The sequence below is a fragment of the Mandrillus leucophaeus genome, unplaced genomic scaffold, assembly GCF_000951045.1.
Source record: "Mandrillus leucophaeus isolate KB7577 unplaced genomic scaffold, Mleu.le_1.0 Scaffold225, whole genome shotgun sequence".
Classification (NCBI taxonomy): Eukaryota; Metazoa; Chordata; class Mammalia; order Primates; family Cercopithecidae; genus Mandrillus; species Mandrillus leucophaeus.
Genome location: NW_012102310.1, coordinates 1577652 through 1597087, shown reverse-complemented (window position 1 = coordinate 1597087; position 19436 = coordinate 1577652). Strand labels below are relative to the sequence as shown.

The 19436-nt window shown below is 34.9% G+C and overlaps 1 protein-coding gene across 1 annotated transcript in view; it reads right to left on the bottom strand.

Annotated features, from left to right (window-relative positions):
* ZDHHC17 (zinc finger, DHHC-type containing 17) overlaps window positions 1-19436 on the bottom strand; it is a 95000-nt gene that overhangs the window by 36705 nt on the left and 38859 nt on the right. The window contains exons 2-7 of the mRNA XM_011981386.1: window positions 19169-19272; window positions 11350-11472; window positions 7525-7602; window positions 6789-6933; window positions 1458-1522; window positions 641-803 (exon numbers count right to left, since the gene is read on the bottom strand). Of these exons, the coding sequence (XP_011836776.1) occupies window positions 641-803; window positions 1458-1522; window positions 6789-6933; window positions 7525-7602; window positions 11350-11472; window positions 19169-19272 (678 nt within the window). The remainder of the gene's footprint in view (window positions 1-640; window positions 804-1457; window positions 1523-6788; window positions 6934-7524; window positions 7603-11349; window positions 11473-19168; window positions 19273-19436) is intronic.

The following is a 19436-nucleotide window of genomic DNA, read 5'->3' as shown; positions in this document are numbered from 1 at the left end:
TCAGATTAGTATGTGTCTTGAACCCCCTTCATATTTAATTAGCACATATCCCTTAGAAATTTAAGAAACATAACTCAGAAAACACTATAAATTATAGCCAAAATTAAAGAACATTTGTCAATGGGTACAGTTACTTATGAATGCACATTATTAAAAGATGATGTTTAAAGTAATTTTACAGAACAAGTTCGTTGCTGAAAGACACGGTGGATCCTGAAGCTTTAAAAATGAAAAGAAATAACCAAAATTTGAGACTAGCAATAGAATCTTATTGCATGTATTAATAAAATGTTTACTGATTTCTAAATGTTTCGAGAGTAAATGTTAATTGTGCTTGGCTCTTAAATAATATTGCAACTTTTCCTGGATTAGTCCACCATGGTGGGGTGGGGGTCCTCCTATAAACACCATAAAGGCATTTATCAAATTTAAATCTCTTGACCTTTTAAAAAATAAGACAATAAAATAACCAAGTCAAAGAATTACTAAAATGTATTATGCATAATGTGGTTTAACTATAAACTTTTACTGAAGAAGTTTCTTTCAACTCTGATAGTCTATGAAAAACTTGTTTTATTACAGAATTCATGTATTAGTAGCCACATTTCATACAGTATTATCAATACAGAATATTTTTTACCTTGATATTCTGGGCATCAACATTAGCTCCAGCTTCCAGAAGAAGGCTAATGACTGTGGTATTCCCTGCTAGTACTGCCCAATGCAGAGCAGTGTTTTTGTGATACTTGTCACCAAGGTTAACTGAAACATTGAATGTTAAAAGCAATCTAGTTGGATCCACACTGAAAAGGAAAAAAAAACAAACAAACAACAACAACAACCCTAATTTCAATTATAGAAATCATTACAAATACTAAACTGATTATGCTTACAGTAGCATTCCATTTTGGAACACTTCTATTTTAACCTACTCAACAACTTTACAATCAATAATGAGACAATACTCTAATATGAAGTATTAAGTACGTACAACACTATATAAAGTAATGTATTAATAGTTTCAGGGGATAAGCAACTTGTCCTGACATTTTGTATTTTTGACTTAGAAATGGATGTCATTAATACGTATACAATTAAAGAATAAAATTTTTTTAAATTGAAATTTGGAGTCTTCCAAAAGTAATCTAAGACAACTTACTAATACAGTAAATTTGTCAATATGTAAATCACATGAAAAAATTAATTACTTTTTTAAAAAAGAGAACTTCCTTTCTTAGAAATTGTTAAAAGAGAAATAGATTAAGGAAGCTCTAATCACTGAGGGAGAGATAGCAGAGACACCAAAACATCCAAAATGGTAATTTATGTATACTATAGTCATAATAAAAATTGTAAATATTAGTGAGTATAGTATTAACTGCTTTTTCCTCTCTCTTACTTCACATTGCATTATGCTGAAATGGCCTGAATAAGTTTTTTATAGTCATTACACATACCTATGTGTTCTATATGCTGCCCACATTAAAGGCGTCATTCCATTCTGATCCATCATATCTACATCCTGATAAAGTAAAAAGAAAAAAGTCAGACAGTTAAATTATAAGTTCATAACCAAATCTGCTTGGAAAAATCTAACCTATATATAACAGGAGAAGCAAATATAATACTACTCAATCAAGGATAATGTATGAAACTTCTTCTTTCTTAACTTTAAAATAAAACTCTTGTCACTATATACTCTAGTTAACATATATCATGCTTTTACAGTATTCCCTTTTAAGATATTTTAATCAGACTTTCAGTGTTTCACATTTAAAATTCTTAACCTCTTCTGACCTTTCAACCACAAAAGACAGGTTAAGTGATTGAAGTTTCTGAAAAACTTGTTTACACTAATGCATAAGAGAGAATGACAAAACTATTTATTCCTAGGCATTTCAAAACGAAAAATAAAAAGAAGTGACATTTTAATATACTTAAAGTTTTTACTGTTACATATGTACATTTTTAGAGTTAAATGATTCTGCAGTTTGTGGCGAAAAGCAAAACACTAAAGCAATCTCCCTGCCTTCCCACCATTTTCACCATTTTTTGGCTCATTATTTTGGTATTTACCTCCACATCTTGAAATAAGACGTTTGAATTGCTACTTCTTGATTTTTCAGTTTCAGGCATTATTGTGAAACTCCTTGGTATAAAAAAATGTGACTTTTTCTCTTTCCTCTCTGCTACATCACAAAAACTCGCCTTTCCTATTCTTTCCTCTCAAGAGATCTATTGTAATTCTGGTTAATATAAACATTTAATACTTGATATGTATTATTATAAATATGCACAAAGTCAAACCATGTAATAAACCACTATTTTTCCTCTTCTACTCAATTTTTTGCTTTCCCTGGCACCATCTTTTCCCCACTCTTGCTTAGTTTTTAGCAAATTATAACTAAAACTTCCATCCATTAAACCAAAACTCTTTCCTAGTTATCTAATTCTCCTTGTGCAAGACTTTCTGATGTACCAGGGACTCTTATCAGTTTCAGTGCTCTGAAACTACCTTTCCTAACCCACTCCATTCTGAACTGATTATCCTCTATGCCTGAAACATCTGTCTCATTAACCTGGAGTACTTCGAAAATAAAAATTATCTCAAATCAATCTTTATATTCTCAGTGTCCAGCAGAGTAGATGATCAAAAACCATTTATTAAAGGAAAAGACATGCTTATCTATCTACTTTTCTAGGCTTGGCTTTAGAATAAGACATGGTTTTGAATTCCTAGCTCCATCACATGCTATGAGATTGTAGGCTAAATTACTTTAATTCTTAGTCTTAGCTTCCTCATTAAAAAATGTGAAATACAAATAACTTCATAAGACTTCTGTGAAGATTAAATAATGTGTGCAAAGCATCTAGTCAACAGCCAAGAATATAATGGATATTCAATAAATATTAAGTTTCTTCTTCTTCCCTACCCCATCTCCCATTCCTGAATTATATTAAGTAAGCAGTTCTAATCCAGGTTGTATTACCTAATTTACCAATCAGTAGAGAGAGGAGACAGTTACAGTAAGCACAATGTAGAACACTATCTCTATGCAGCAGTTCTCTGTGAGCCACTGTTAGCGATGGGAATATGTCTCAAATGTGAATACTATCCAAGCATGTTGAAGAAAAAAAAATCTGAGAACCACTACATTAGATAAGTAAAGCACTTCCTTGGATGTCATTAGCTTTAGTCACTCACCATGCATACTGTAACAGAATGTTATGCCTTATCCATTACAAATCCATTTCTGGATTTACTTTAATAGTGTTGTCAGGAATATCTTTTGCAACCTCACTGAACATTTCCAATATGCAAGTTCATTTTTAAAAATAATCCTGTGACTTAAAAAAAAAGTTTTCTGAAGAAACAACAAACTTCCTTATTTCTTATATGAGAGGTAACTATTGTGACTTCTTTTACTCCTAATTTCCGCAGTTTGAAGAAAGCTCAACCAAATTTCAGGTCTAATTAAAGCAAGCATGTAAATTCTTACGTTTAAGTTTCTTTTTCTTCTTAGTTGTCTTTTCATATCCTTTTTAAAAACTGATAGTATTAAAAATATCAATAAATAAAAAAATGTAAAATCATGGCACATCTCTAGAGTACTAAAAGAAAAATGAAATTCAACCTTTTCTCTCTTTGGGTCGGGATTTAAAACTTGGTACTTCTTTTCCAAGTTCAGCCTGGACGTATGGGTATTCTCTATTAGGAAGAATTAACAAGCCCAGATCAAAAGCTTATGGGAATTCCATGATCAACAGGGCTCCATAACTTAGCATTCCCCTTTTTCTCCTGAAAATCATCCAAAAGAATTGGTAGTGAGCACTAAATATATTTAACAATATAACTAAAACAAAACAATTGTGAAGAATAGAATGACAAAACTGAATGAAAATGTTATATACCCTAACAATGTAAAATTGATATAATTAACAAAAAAATGGGAAAATGGAAAAAGGTTGAAATGAAAATATGCTGAGAGCCTCATCTATAGTAGCCATGAATCAAAGAAAATTATCTAAAGTTGAAAAATCAAGTAATAGAAATGTAGTAAAAATTTATCAGAACATAGTTAACATTAAGAAAAACAATATTATTGACTAAAGTTGGTAAAAGAGAAATGGAAGAAGAAATAAAAATATGCTAATTTTATTACTGCTTATAATTAGGAACTACGTAATCAGAACTAATAAAATTTGAGCAACCATCTGACTGAAGAGAGAGAGAGAGAAACTGTGTGACTATCTGAGGAAAGAATATACCAGCAGAAGAAACAGCAAGCAAAAGGCCCTCAGACAACATTAGGTCAGAGTTGCTGAAAAAGTAGCAAAAAAACTAGTGCAGTTAAAGCACGGTGATGACAGGGAGATGGCAGAAGTGGAGCTCAAGAGGTATCCAGGGGCTAAACTGCACAGTGCTCTAGCACAGAGAAAAACTTTGGGCTCTTACAGTATGATGCAATGCACATTGGAAGAGTGTCTTTTACAATATATTAGTGTATACATGTTGAATATCCTTTATCTAAAATGCTTGGTACCAGAAGTGTTTGAATATGTGTTTTTTTTTCATATGTTGAAATATTTGCATATATATAGTAAAATATTGAGAATGGGACGAAAGTCTAAATGTGAAATTCATTCATCTTTCATATACACCTTATACACACAGTCTGAAGGCAATTTTATTCAATATTTTAAATAACTTTGTACATGAAACGGTGTGTGTACAATGAACTATCAGAAAACAAAGGTGTCAGGGGTGGAATTTTCCACTTGTGGCATCATGTTGGCACTCAAAACGTTTTGGATTTCGAAACATTCTGGATTTTCAGATTACAGATGTTTAATCTGTACATGGAGTAAAATCTCAGAAAATATACACTACATTGTTAAAGGAAGTAACCTCAGAGAGATGGCCAAGGGGAGAGGTGAGATTTCATTTTCTAAGTCATATTCTATTATGCTTGAATATTTCATAAAAAACATGTATTATCTTTGTGTGCATAAAAAAAATTTACTCATGAAAACAAAACTATTTCTCAGACATTTATCATCATCATCATCATGCATTTTTTTGTACCAAAAGCACTGTGACAGGTAGAAATCCTGCCCTCTGAGAATTTTATAGCCTATCTACTGTATTAGAGGTTACACAGATTAATGAAATCATCCAAACTCTAAGCTAAAAAAAAGACCATGAAGACTCAAAAATGTACACTACCTCTCTTTCCCAGTTAAAAACTGAAAGAAAAAAGTGAACGTGTATTGTAGATTTATGCTGCAATATGGAAAGCCACTAAAGACCCTGTGAGTGTGCTACAGCACCATTTACTGCTTCAACCTTTGTTCTAGAAAAAACTGCAGAATAACAAGAATAACCTCCTATAGCAGTTGCTCTCCAGAGATGGCCTCCCATAAACCTGGCCTCTTGGTATTCACATCCTTGTGTGGTCCCTTCCCGCCATGATTATGGCCCTGTTAACTCACTTTAACTGACAGAACGAAGAAAAACCGTTGCTGTGTCAGTTCAAGACCTAAGACTTAAAAAGGCAAAACAGCTTCTACTTTTGTTCTTTTGGGAGCTCTAAGCCAATATGTAAGAAGTCTAGTTTCTCTGCTGGAAAGACCACATGGACTGGTATTGAAAAGTAGAAGTTCTGACACTACATAGAGAAAGAAAAAGGTCTTGCTGCCCCAGCCTCCCAGTTAAGCAGTTTGTAGCCATTCCTATCAAGTCACAAGGTATGTGAGTCAATCTTCCAGCTCAGTCAAGTCCCCAGACAACTCTGGCCACCAGTCATTTCACCAGCCAAGGAGAAAAATCATTCAGTCAAGCCCACAAAATTGTGAGACGTATTAATTGGTTGGTATGGTTCTTAAGCCATTAGATTTTGGGAGTAGTTTTTTAACACAGCAACAGAAAATAACTCCCCTCCCCTTCCAGCAATTAACTTAATCAGTCTATGCCTCTTTTCCTAAACTATAACGCACAACACAACTGCCACTGCTTAAGACTGACAACAACGAATACTATAAAGCCTTCATTAAAAGAAATAGTATTCAAATTCTAAATCCGCATATAATTTTAAATTAACAATAAATACATGTTGATAGCAACAAATTAAATACATCTATCTTCGTAATTCTTGTGATGAGATCCTTACTTATAAAACTAATGTTCAAATATAACCAGAAAAAACACATGAAAGAAAAACTGAGTGACATTACTTTTAACAAAATACATTTATTACAAAAACATGATTATATAAACTGGTAATATTTAATGTGATTACTGTCACTGCACATTCAAGAAAAATCAGGAACAACCACTTAAAATATGATGTTCTTCTGACAAGCAGCAGCATTATCTTATACAACAGAAACTGATTTTTAAAAATGTATCCCTCTCAAAAGATATTTAATATAGAAAATAACCAATAAATAAGTTCAAAAAAGTTTAGATGAATTCAGATGATATATTCAAAATACATAAAGAAAAAATAGATACTTATATTTTCTCTCTTAATTTCTGAGCTTTATTTCCATCACTCTTGGAAATAAAAAACCCAACTTAATCATTATCTGGTTCATGATTTTAATGCTGACTTTTATGTTAGGTACATTAAATATCTCCATATCAAACTAACTATATTTATGTTCTTCATTCATCAGAAAGTGCTATTTAAATATCAACAGGTTGTTACATATGCAACACCAATAATATTAGGCATTTAAACTATGAAGAATATCTGATTAAAATCCATACCGAGATTTTTTTTTACCTGTCCTTTTGCTATGAGATAAGCAACAATTGAGGTATGTCCGAACTGAGCAGCCAGATGAATACAGCTACATCCTTCTCCATCAATTAATGAAGGATCTGCACCATATTTCATTAGTTGCACAACCATGGATAGATGGCCTTGTCTAAAACATAAAAGAATAAATACTTAGATATATAAAGTTATTTAAAACAGGATCCTCTAGAAAGAGCTTTTTTAAATAAGGTATGGTGGGAAGATTACATATGTATTTTGAAAAGTTATTTTAAAATAGATACATGTCAAAACACATTTAGGATTTTATGGTTCTTAAAAGTCTTAACTAGATTAACAGTCTGGAAATGCATGGAGATACTCATAACTTATTTAACATATAGTAAATAATTACTATATTCTATTATGTTCATTCTAATAGTATCTCAATCATTCCAAGAAATGAGCTAATTCTTTCATTGTAAATATATATATGCTGCAAAACTATTACATTTAGAAAGCCAAAGTTTAACCCGATCTTATAACTAACTGAATTAATATCACCATGGCCAGGGAAACTTTGGACAATAAACTTTTGCTTCTTTATAGGTAATATTTCACAATAAAACATTAGCATATAAATGATATTAACTAATGGCATAATAAGCTCTCCTATTCATTTTAGTATATCATTTTTTTAAAGTTGTTCATTTGTATATTAATAAAAGAACCAAAGGAAAAAAATCCAGAAGCAACTTTAAACCTTGTGGCCCAGTGCAATGGAGTTGAATTCAGGTCTCCTCCAAGTTGATCCACAATAGCACCTTTCGAAATATAGTATCTATAAGACAAAATTTATAATAATTTAAATAACTTTCATTTTCAATTTTAAGAAATTATGTGAAAAATAAGTAAATATATGTTTTCCATTTCAGATCTCATGCTAGTTTGAACCTCTGAAAATAAATAATCTTTTGTGGTTGTGTAAAAAACATATTTAGCAGAATTTTATGTCAAATACATCATTTTATTTTGTTCCAGAATAAGGAAAAGAAAAATAACTTTTAAGTTATAAAAAAAAAAAAGAATAAAAAAGCCAAAAAAAAAAAATCACATAAAAAAGAAGGTACTCAAAGAACTACAAAGATTTGAATAGTAGCATATAGAAAATTGAAATTAGAATAGTTGCAGAATAGGCAAGACATGGTCTACCTTGGGTAGCTCAGCTTTTTAAGCCTAACTTCCCTTAAGATTACTGTAGATTAAATCAAACAATATACATATAACATAAAGGTTCTTTACTATGCCTTATTTCTTGTGCCTTTAAAGCCATGTTGCTTGAAAAAGAAATAGCAACTTTAAAATTAGATTAGTAAGCTTAATATTAACAGCATAATATCTTTTTTTTGAGAGAGAGAGAAAGAGAGATAGCATCTCATTATGTTGCCCAGGCAGGTCTCAAATTCCTGGACTCTAACAATCCTCCTACTTTGGACTCCCAAAGTGCTGGGATTACAGGAGTGAGCAGCCGCACCCTGCTGTCATAACATCTTGATAACTTCTGAAGTGAACAAGATCTAGCTGTTCATTACAATGCTTTCTTTGGGAATAATCGATGCAATAAATCCTGAATATAAATGATTCTAAGGCATATGATATCAAATACTTGACATATGTATACTCTTAAACTGTTCTAAGTGATTATTGCTCTAGATTAGTAATGCATTTACTCTTAATGTACATAGCTTTTAACCTGTGACTATTCATGCTTATTAAACACATTATTCATGTGTTTAATTCAGAAATTTGTGGCTGCAAATAAGTATTTGTTTAACTGGTGCTTTTAAAGCATTATGCAATGAAGGGCCCAATTCCACTCTATCATGCAAAATGGTTCAAAGTAACCTAACAAAGTATTTCCAGAATATTAAACTATTAATAATGCAAACATTTAATTATTCCTGAATCCATTTTTAAGGTACTTGGTACATTATATAATGCTGAAAATGTTCTTTGAGAATGGGTAGGCTAGAACCCAAAGAGAAGTAAAGCTCAGCCAAAATAACCACTCTCATGGGAAATGATATTTTATTAAAAATAATAACTGGAATTTTTCTAAAGCAATTTCATCCCCTTCTCTATAGTCAACTGTTCATGAGATTCATTTTTACTGATATATGGCAGAATTTAAATCATCACTAGGTCTACGTCAATAAGCAATTTCCAAACTGATTCTAAAGCACAATTTTTTTTTCCACAAGAGGGAACTTTTTTGCATCCTAAAAAAAGAACCATTTCTATTACTTTTCATTGTAAACTTCTCAGTATTATATTTTTATAACATGTTATTTCTTGTAGCTATAAGACCCTAGCTCAACACTACAAAATTCTGAGATTGCACAACTCTTAATTTTAATCTTGAGCCTCTTTGCTCAATATATTAAGAAGGTTTTATCAAACAATGTTCTGACGGGTACTAATGATCCTAGGTTTTCAGAAGGGACCATCAATGAACAACTGATACCAACAAATATTTGAAAGATAAAACCCAAATAGCTTAAACCTCAAACATCTCTAGAGGGGACACTGATGAAAAGCAAGCCAGAATATTACAAAACCTGGACAGGCAAAGGAATCAGACACAATTGTTACCTCCAAAGAAAGCAGTAAGTACCTGGGCTGTAAACAGAAATAACGGTTGAAAGTCAATAAATACGCCGCAGAAAAATTGTGTTTTCTAGCATATATTCCCACTGAAAGTCAGTAGTTACTCAGCATCACAAATAAGTGTTTTACTGACATGGAAGCAATCATGCAGCTGACAGTGCTCGAACGCTTTCTTTGTACACCATAATGTTAAATCTTAAGATGTTGCTACTCAAGTTTAGAATTATAGTTAAAATTCAAACTCTTCGAGTCCAGATTCATTCTTGTGTCCCTAAACTTCATTATATGATGGCAATTTCTGACTTCAGTGTCAGTCTCATGTTGATTTTAACATGCAACCATTCAGCATTTGCCAAGAGGTATGTTTAGTGCACCTTTACCATCAAAGTTTGACACTCAAGAAGTAAATTAGAGAACAGCAAGACACTGCACTGAAAATGCAGCAATTCAGGGTGAATTCTTTTACCTGGCATTAATATTCTATTTGTCTCTACACTCTGTGTGTTGCACTTAACTGAACATCTCAAGTAGTTCATTTAGTTCATTTTAGACTTGTGTTATTTGGGCACGGAAGCTCATGCCTGTAATTCCAGCATTTTGGGAGGCCAGGGTAGTTGAACTGCCTGTGCGCAGGAGTTTGAGACCAGCCTGGGCAATATGGCAAAATCCCATCTCTACCAAAAATACAAAAAATTAGGGCCAGGCACAGTGGCTCACGCCTGTAATCCCAGCACTTTGGGAGGCCAAGGCGGGTGGATCACCTGAGGGTGGGAGTTCGAGACCAGCCTGACGAACATGGAGAAACCCCGTCTCTACTAAAAATCCAAAAATAATTAGCTGGGTGTGGTGGCACATGCCTATATTTATACAGGTGCATGCCTATATTTCATTTTCATTTCAACCCTCTGGTCCTTGAATCACTCTAGAAGTCATTTACTATTGGCACATGCCTATAATCCTAACTACTCGGGAGGCTGAGGCAGGAGAATTGCTTGAACCTGGGATGCAGAGGTTGCGGTGAGCCAAGATCAAGCCATTGCACTCCAGCCTGGGCAGCAAGAACAAAACCCCATCTCAAAAAAAAAAAATATGACTTGGGCGTGGTGGTATTGGCCTGTGGTCCAAATTACTCGGGAGTATGAAGTGGGAGGATCGCTTGGAGCATGGGAGGTGAGGTTGCAGTGTGCCAAGATTGTACCACTACACTCCAACCTGAGTGAGAGAGTAAGCACCCATCTCAACAATAACAACAAAAATTCATGTCTTTCTGTAAATATGTTGTGTCCATAGAGTCAAAAGACTACTAAACAAGATTTGCTAAGATTTCCTATCATCTTGACTCTTAGATCTAACTACTTCTTATTAATACAAAACAAGCATTAATAGTAATGGATAAAAATCATTTTACACTTGCTATGCAAGTATTCATCACTTACGCTGTTGTGAACAGTTAAATCAGATTATTATTACCTATTATCATTTCAACTTTCTTTCCTTTTGCTGTTTTCTCCACGGAATCCACATTCGGAATGTGAACACCAAGTTAGGACTGCCTGAGTTCAGGTCCTGACTCCAATCTTTATTAGCTTGGGTCACTGGGTAGTATATTTAAACTGTCTGTGCTTCAGTTTCGCCAGCAGTAGGACAGTAACAATTGTTAAATTTCATATGGGGTTATATTAAGAATTAAGAACTAAAGAAAACACATATGGAAAAGTACTCAGTACAGTACTTGGCTAATATAAGCATTCAATATAAGTTAAAAGCAATTTTTCTTTTTCAGAAAAACAAGGTACACAGAATCTATATTCTAGAAGCCATGAATTTTAGAAAGTTATTAGTTTTTACAACAATTACTTCCATTAATTTTATAACCATAAAAAGTTAAGTTTTAATAATTAAAAACAGAGAAAATACATACTTGACTAAATCTATTCTGTTATTGATGGCAGCCCAATGGAGGAGTGTAACATTTTCTTTGTCCGGTTGCCGTACATCATAACCTGCTTCCACCAATTCTCGACAGCGTTCATATATTCCATATCTAGAAAAGAAAGAAAACATGGCATTATTATTTAACAAGAAATGTAAAGCTAAAAATAACATTTTGAGACAAAAATAATTCCTCATTTTGATACTAGGAATTAAAATGTATTTCTCAACATAGAATATTACTTTTAAAATGTCAATATTCCAAAAGCTTTTACTAATCCATTTTACAGTTCTAAAATGTCTCACTTATAAGACTGTAAAATCTCACTATACAGAAGAAAAAAGTACACCAGAAATAAAATTTCAATCGGTAGCTTTTTTTTTATTATTTTATTACCATTTATCCCACCAAACTCTTAAGGCAGACTGTAAAAAATACACACAAATTAAAAAATATTAAATATATAAAAATCAGTAACAAGATGCATATAAATGATTCAGAAGAATATCAAGAAGAAAGGATGTTATACAAGCCCCAGTGTGAGAAACACGCGCAACCGTCCAAACCCAAAGAATGGCCTAAGAGGCACGAAGAACGGCGAAAGTGAGACTTAACAGCAGTCTTACAATAACAGGTGTCTGGCAGGCAGGCACACCCAGGGCAGCTACAGCAGGCAATTTATCTCCTAGCACACAAGTCTTTCCCCTAGTTCCTCACTGGTCGAGTACTATGGGGTTAAAATCCTCCCAGATGTTGCCTAAGTTCTATTATCCCCCTTATCCCGTCATTTTCCACGCTTAAGTTTTGATTTCACAATAAAGAAGCTTTCTTCCCTTTTATGGGCTGACCCCTCCTCTACATTCTGTTAACTTATTGTGACCTACTAGGTGCATGAGCCATGTAATTTGTTACTTCGCAGGCTGGCGGCCAGTGCTTAGATTTATCATGCCTTGAAAATGGACCATTTAAAATGTTTTCTCACAAAGTCCCTTCTCTTTTCTACTTAATTCTTTTGGTTTAATTTTCATTTGAACCCTTCTGGTCCGTGAATCACTCTAGAAGTCATTTACTATCTTCCTCATAGGAGAGAGTGTCTAATTTGGTTTTTAATAGTAGCAGGTTATTTCGCTGGTAAGTCACGGGCATTTATTACCAGCTGTTTCAATTAATCTCTATGCTAGTCCCCTCACACAAAGGATAACACAACATCCCACTGCTGTTAAGACTTCTGTCACAATTGAGAGAGGTAAGGACTGAAGCTACCATGCCTTTCCATTTTCCACACCAATCTTCTAGTCAACTTGTAAATGGGTCATCAATTCCAGCATTCTCTGCCAGCTCATTGGCTAGAGATGTTAAACCTTGTAAAGCTTTTATGATGATCCTATCTGGGGCATTATTGTTGGGAATAAAAGTACATTTCCCACTCAGCATCACACATATACCCTTTTTTCTGCTAGTATCATGATTAGTGCAAGCCGGTTTTTCCAGGCCATTCGGCTGGTGGTATCTAACTAGCCAGTCACCCCTTTGAGGGCATCCCAAGTATAATTGATGAATCTGTTGATTATAATAGATGGAGTTAATCCAATTCACATTCTTACCTATAGCTGACCACCAGAAGAGTGCTGATTCAAACCCAGCAGCTATTTGGTTTCAGGCCTTAAATTCATTATGCAACCCCTAAGGACTCCTATCAAGTCGACATATATATAGTGGGATTTAAAAGAATTTGTCAAATCTCTCCAGTTTTGGTGGCCATCTGTATTTTTGGGTATCTTATGGAATGCAAGGGTGAAGGGAATGGCCAATTGGATTAAAGCACAAGTCCCAGTCCAACTGGAAGGTAACAAGTTACAGAGGTTCCTTTTCCCACCATACCACCAGACATCAGCCCAGGCTATATGGAGAGCTGAATAATCACCATTGCCTCATCAGTGACGTTTATGATGTGGGTATAAGTCGAGAATTCTCCCACAGGCTTACTGAGCTCTGCCCCTTCCCTAGAGAGGCAAGACGAGTGGTTCATATTGCCTATAAAGAGCAAGGGGATAGCTCTGGGATCTGACCTCTGCAATGCGGGAAAGGACAATGACACTCTGAACAAAATCATCTAAGACAAAGCCTGTTTTATAAGAAATATCTCATGTAATTTTTTTATTGAGACAGGGTCTCACTCTGTCACTGAGGCTGGAGTGCAGTGGTGCAATCATGGCTCCCTGTAATCTCCACTCCCAGGGCTCAAGCAATCCTCCCACTTCAGCCTCCCAAGTAGCTGGGACCACAGGTGTGCACCACCACACTCGGCTCTTTTTTTGTATTTTTAGTAGAGATGCGGTTTCACTATGTTGCTCAGGCTGGTCTTGAACTCCTGGGCTCAACCGATCTGCCCACCTCAGCCTTCCCAAGAGCTGGGATTACAGGTGTGAGCCACCGTGCCTGGCCTCATGTAATTTATTGAATACTGCACTGAAAGTGGAAAAAAAAAAAAAAGAATGGCTGTATGGGTCATACTTGAAGCATGATTTCTACTGATTGTGTACCACTTTTGCACCATTGTATAGCTGAAAAGTCAAATCAACTTAAGCTGGTAGAACCTGTATTCATAAAAAGATAAAATACCTAAAAAGAAACCAGAAAAAATTCTAGAACTAAAACATACAATAACTGAAGTCATTATATGGATTCAAAGACAGAAATGAGACAGAAATGTCTTCAAAGACAGAAGAAAGAGTCAGCAAACATGAAGACAGAGCAATAGCAATTACTATCAAGTGTGAGGAGCTGAAAGAAAAAAGACCGAAGGAAAGTGAAGATAGTCTAAGGGACCTGTGGGACACCATCAAGTAGAACACCACACACATTGTGGAAGTTCCAGAAAAAGAGACAGAGAGAGAGAAAGGGACAGAGAGAATACTTCAAAAAAATAATAGCTGAAAACTTCCTAAATTTGAATATAAACATCAATGAAGTCAATGTAAAAGGAACTCCAAGACACCCACACTGAAACATATTATAATCAAACTTTTGAAAGACAAAGACAAAGAGAGAATCTTGAAAGGAACAAGAGAGAAGCAACTGGTCACATACAAGGATCCTCAGTAAGATTATCAGCAGATTTCTCATCAGAAACTTTGGAGGCCAGAAGGTAACAGGCTGACATATCCAAAGTGCTAAAAGAAAATCAATGCCAATCAAAAATCCTGTATTCAGCAAAACTGTCCTTCAAAAGTGGGGGAGAAACTAAGACATTCCCAAATAATGACTGAGAGAATCTGTTACCACTGGACCTGCCCTGCAAGAAAGGATCAAAGGAGACCTGCTGGGTGAAATTAAGGGACACTAAGACAGTAACTCTAAGCTATACAAAAAAATAAAGATCTCAATACAAGTCAATACATGGACAATTATAAAACCTAGCAAGACATAACAATAATTTGTAACTCTACTTTTTTGTTTTCTACATGATTTAAGAGACTATTAATTTAAAAACTATTAAACACTAGTATTATTGTAATTTTGGTCTGTGTGTCTACATATTGTTTCTATATAATTTTAGAGACCAATGCATTTAAAATAATTATTACTTTATGTCTTTTCAAAATACAACGTATACATATGTAGTTCTGTGACATCAACAACTAAAAAGCATATAGATGAGGCTGTAAAGGAGCACAGTTTATTAGGTTATTGGAATTAATCTGTATAAATTCAATAACATAAATTCAAATGAGTGTTATAACTTTAGGATGTTAAGTGTAATATCCATAGTATCTGCAAAGAAAAGTAACTACAGGATATACACAAAAGGAATGAGAAAGAAACTTAAACATTTCACTACAAAAATTGAACTAAACACAAAACATTCAGTAATGCAGGAAATGAGAAGGAAAAAAGCTATATGGCATATAGAAAACAAATGGCGGCTGGGCGCAGAGGTTCGCGCCTGTAATCCCAGCCCTTTGGGAGGCCGAGGCAGGCGGATCACAAGGTCAGGAGTTTGAGACCAGCCTGATCAACATGGTGAAACCCCGTCTCTACTAAAAATACAAAAATTAGCTGGGCATGGTGGTGCATGCCTGTAATTCCAGCTACTTAGGAGGCTGAGGCAGGAGAATTGCTTGAACTCGGAAGGTGGAGATTGTAGTGAGCCAAGATTGCGCCACAGCACGCCAGCCTGGGCGACAAAGCAAGACTCTGTCTCAAAAAAAAAAAAAAAGAAAGAAAACAAATGGCAAAATGACAGAAGTCCCTCTTTATTAGTAATTACTTTAAATGTAAATGGATTAAACTCTCCAACCCAAAGACAGTTTGGCAGAATAGACGGGTAAAACAGACCCAACTATATGCTATCTGCAACAGACACTTTAGATCCAAAGGCAAATGAGTTGGAAATGAAAGTATGAAAAAAGAAATTCCATGCAAATAGTTACCAGAGCAAGAGTGGCTACACTAATATCAGAAAATAAACTTTAAATCAAGAATGGTTACAAAAGACAAACAAAAACATTACATATCAATAAAAGGTTCAATTCAGCAAGAAGATACAACAATTATAAATTAAAAGCATTGAACATTTACCCTAATAACATCATTAAAATATTTGAAGCAAAAATTGACAGAACTGAAAAGAGAAACAGACAGTTTCACAGCAAGAGCTAGAGGCTTTAATACCCCAACTCTCAATAATGGATGCAACAAGTAGACATAAGTAAGGAAACACAGAACTTAAGGAAACCGTGCCCGGCCTGGACTCACATATTTTTAAAAGTGAATTGAACTCATGTATCAAAATGTAGTACTGTGCCTCTTCCTCCCACTGTAAATAATTAACAATTTCTAAGCAAATATCAAGTGGAAAAGGGAAGACTACGAACAAAATAAACTACATTCTAAAGACACAAATTTTTGGGTTTTGTTTGTCTAGTTTTTGTTGTTGCTTTCTGTGTAGAAAAATCAAGATTACATGTGTCATTCTAATAAAAACCCACAGGTTGGGCATCTCTAATTCAAAAATCCAAAACATGAAATATTCCAAAATCCTTAACTTTTTGAGCACATGATACCACAGATGACCTCATGTGACAGGTGCATAAAACATAAAAAACATTCTATAAAAGCACCTTCAGGCTATGTGTATATGAAAAATAAATAAACAAGTTTAGACTTGAGTCCCACCCCAAAGATTTTTCATTGTGTATGTGCAAATATTCCAAAATCCTAAAAAATCCAAAATCCAAAACACTTCTGGTACGGAGTACTTTGAATAAGGAACACTCAACCTGTATTTAGATAAGATAATCTATTTAAACCTAAAAACAAACAAACCTACAAAAGAAAACAGAAACACAATCTTTACAGCTGTCACTGGATTTCTCTATGTTGTTGCACTCAAAACCCACGCAAAGGATGAGATCACCTTAGAATCAAATTGTTCAGATCAATCATTTTTAATCTTTTTGGGGATCACAGACCTCTTTAAAAATGTAATGAAAGTCACGGACTCTACCCAGAAACATGCTCCAACACACAAAATTCTGTACATAATTCCAAGGCATTCAGGGAAGTCTGAAGCTCCTCCCAGAGCCCAGGTAAGAATGTTAAGTAATTCACACTTTCTTAGCAAGTTGTAATAAAGGTCACATTATTCTGAGATTTGGTTGGCACTGAGTAGTGTTAAGGTTTCCAGCACTATACAGAATGAATATTAAAGACCAAAAGCACACCAAGTCTTTATACTAGGAAAGAGTTATTTCATAATTTCACAATACAAATAAAAAATATTGTCTGTCTTAGTTGACCTACTGGCATAACAGATCCCAGTTTAAGATTTCTCCTTGAGTGAAACTCCGTCTCTACTAAAAAATACAAAAAACTAGACGGGCGAGGTGGCGGGCGTCTGTAGTCCCAGCTACTCGGGAAGCTGAGGCAGGAGAATGGCGTAAACCCGGGAGGCGGAGCTTGCAGTGAGCTGAGATCCGGCCACTGCACTCCAGCCCGGGCGACAGAGCGAGACTCCGTCTCAAAAAAAAAAAAAAAAAAAAGATTTCTTCTTGAGGAAAATATGCAGATGATCAGAAAGACCAAGAAAAATACACACCCTAAGCAAATATGACTAATAATTCTGTGGGATGCAATGAACTTCAGACAATTCTTTTTTTGCTTGTTCTGTTTTGTTTTTTTTTTTTGAGATGGGGTCTCACTCTTTCACCCAGGCTGGAGTGTATTGGCATGACCATATCTCACTGCAGCCTCAAACTCCCAGGCACAAGCAGTCGTCCCACCTCAGCCTTCTGAGTAGCTGGGACCACAGGAGTATGCCATCACGCCTGACATGGTTTGGATCTATGTCCCCACCCAAATCTTATGTTCAATTGTAATCCCCAATGTTGGAGATGGGGCCTGGTGAGAGGTGATTGGATCACAGGGGTGGATCCTTCATGGATGGTTTGGCACCATCCCTTTGGTACTGTTCTTTTGAGAGTTCTCATGAGATCTGGCTGTTCAGAAATGTGCAATACCTCCTCCCCACTCTCTCTTCCTCCTGCTCCAGCCATGTAAGATGTAACCGCTTCCCCTTCACCTCCCGCCATGATTGTAAAGTTTCCTGAAGACGCCTCAGAAGCAGAAGCCACTATGCTTCCTATACAGCCTGCAGAGTCATGAGCCAATTAAATCTCTTTTCTTCATAAATTATCCAGTCTCAGTATTTCTTTATAGGAGTGAGAGACTCAGTATTTCTTTATAGGAGTGAGAGAACGGACTAATACAATGCCCTACTTTTTTTTTTTTTTTTTTTTTTTTTTTTTTTTTAGAGACAGGGTCTCATTCTGTTGCCCAAGCTGGTCTCAAACTCCTGATCTCAAGTGATCTTCCCACACTGGCCTCCCAAAGTGTTAGGATTATAGGCATGAACTTCCACATCTGTCCAATTTCAGACAATTCTTAAAGCTCAAGAACCTATGAACTAGTTTCTCCTCTTTGCAGATGAAAATAACTGTTGTTATTTCAACTTCCATATAATTTGCATTATAAAAAGTCAGATTTATCCTTTTCCTTTCCCTTCCTCAAAGACTGATAATACGGTATTTTGATGATATTTTAGAAAACTCTGTGATATTTTCCTAGCACGGGTTAAATAAATAAGTAAATATGACATTAACTATATCTTATTTTTAATCTGTGTACCTGGTTGCGGGGGCAGAATATTGGATGCACACTAATGTTTTCCATTTAAAGTGCTTTAATTCTAACAAAATTTTCCAATTCACCATAACTAACCTTAACATTCTTAGGGCCTAATAACATACTTCTGGAAAGATCAGCAAGTACCAAAAGCAAACAGACACATTCAATTAACCAATGGGAAATAAACTAAATTTTCTTTTCTTTTTGTTTTTTTTTGTGAGACAGAGTTTCACTCTTGTTGCCCAGGCTGGAATGCACAATCTCAGCTCACTGCAACCTCTACCTCCTGAGTTCAAGCGATTCTCCTGCCTCAGCCTCCCAAGTAGCTGGGATTATAGGGCATCCGCCACCATGCCCGGCTAATTTTTATATTTTTAGTAGAAATGGGGTTTCACCATGTTGGTCAGGGTGGTCTCAAACTCCTGACCTCAGGTGATCCACCCTCCTTGCCCTCCCAGAGTGCTGAGATTACAGGTGTGAACCACCACACCCGGTCCATAAACTAATTTTTTAATTGAGATATACGGATGTTTTTCCCAAGGTAATATGACTGTTATTCAGATTCATATTTCACTTAAAATATACATGCCAAAGAAAACAACTACAACAAAAACCTTACTGTGTAGCCTTGACTATGTCCCATGTGCTGTAATCATCAATATGAGTTTTCCGTCCAAGAGGTTCACCATATCCATGGTTATAATGGCTTTGGGGTTTGATTTCCTGTTAAAAAGAAAATCACACACAGGCAAGAATTGAAAAAAGAGGTACAGAAAATATTTATATATGTTATAGTAGTGCTTTTTGTTGTTTGAGAAATGCTAATTACTGAAATAATTAAGTTTACCTTATTCTGAAGTCTATACTCTTTTATTTACTTTTTTTTT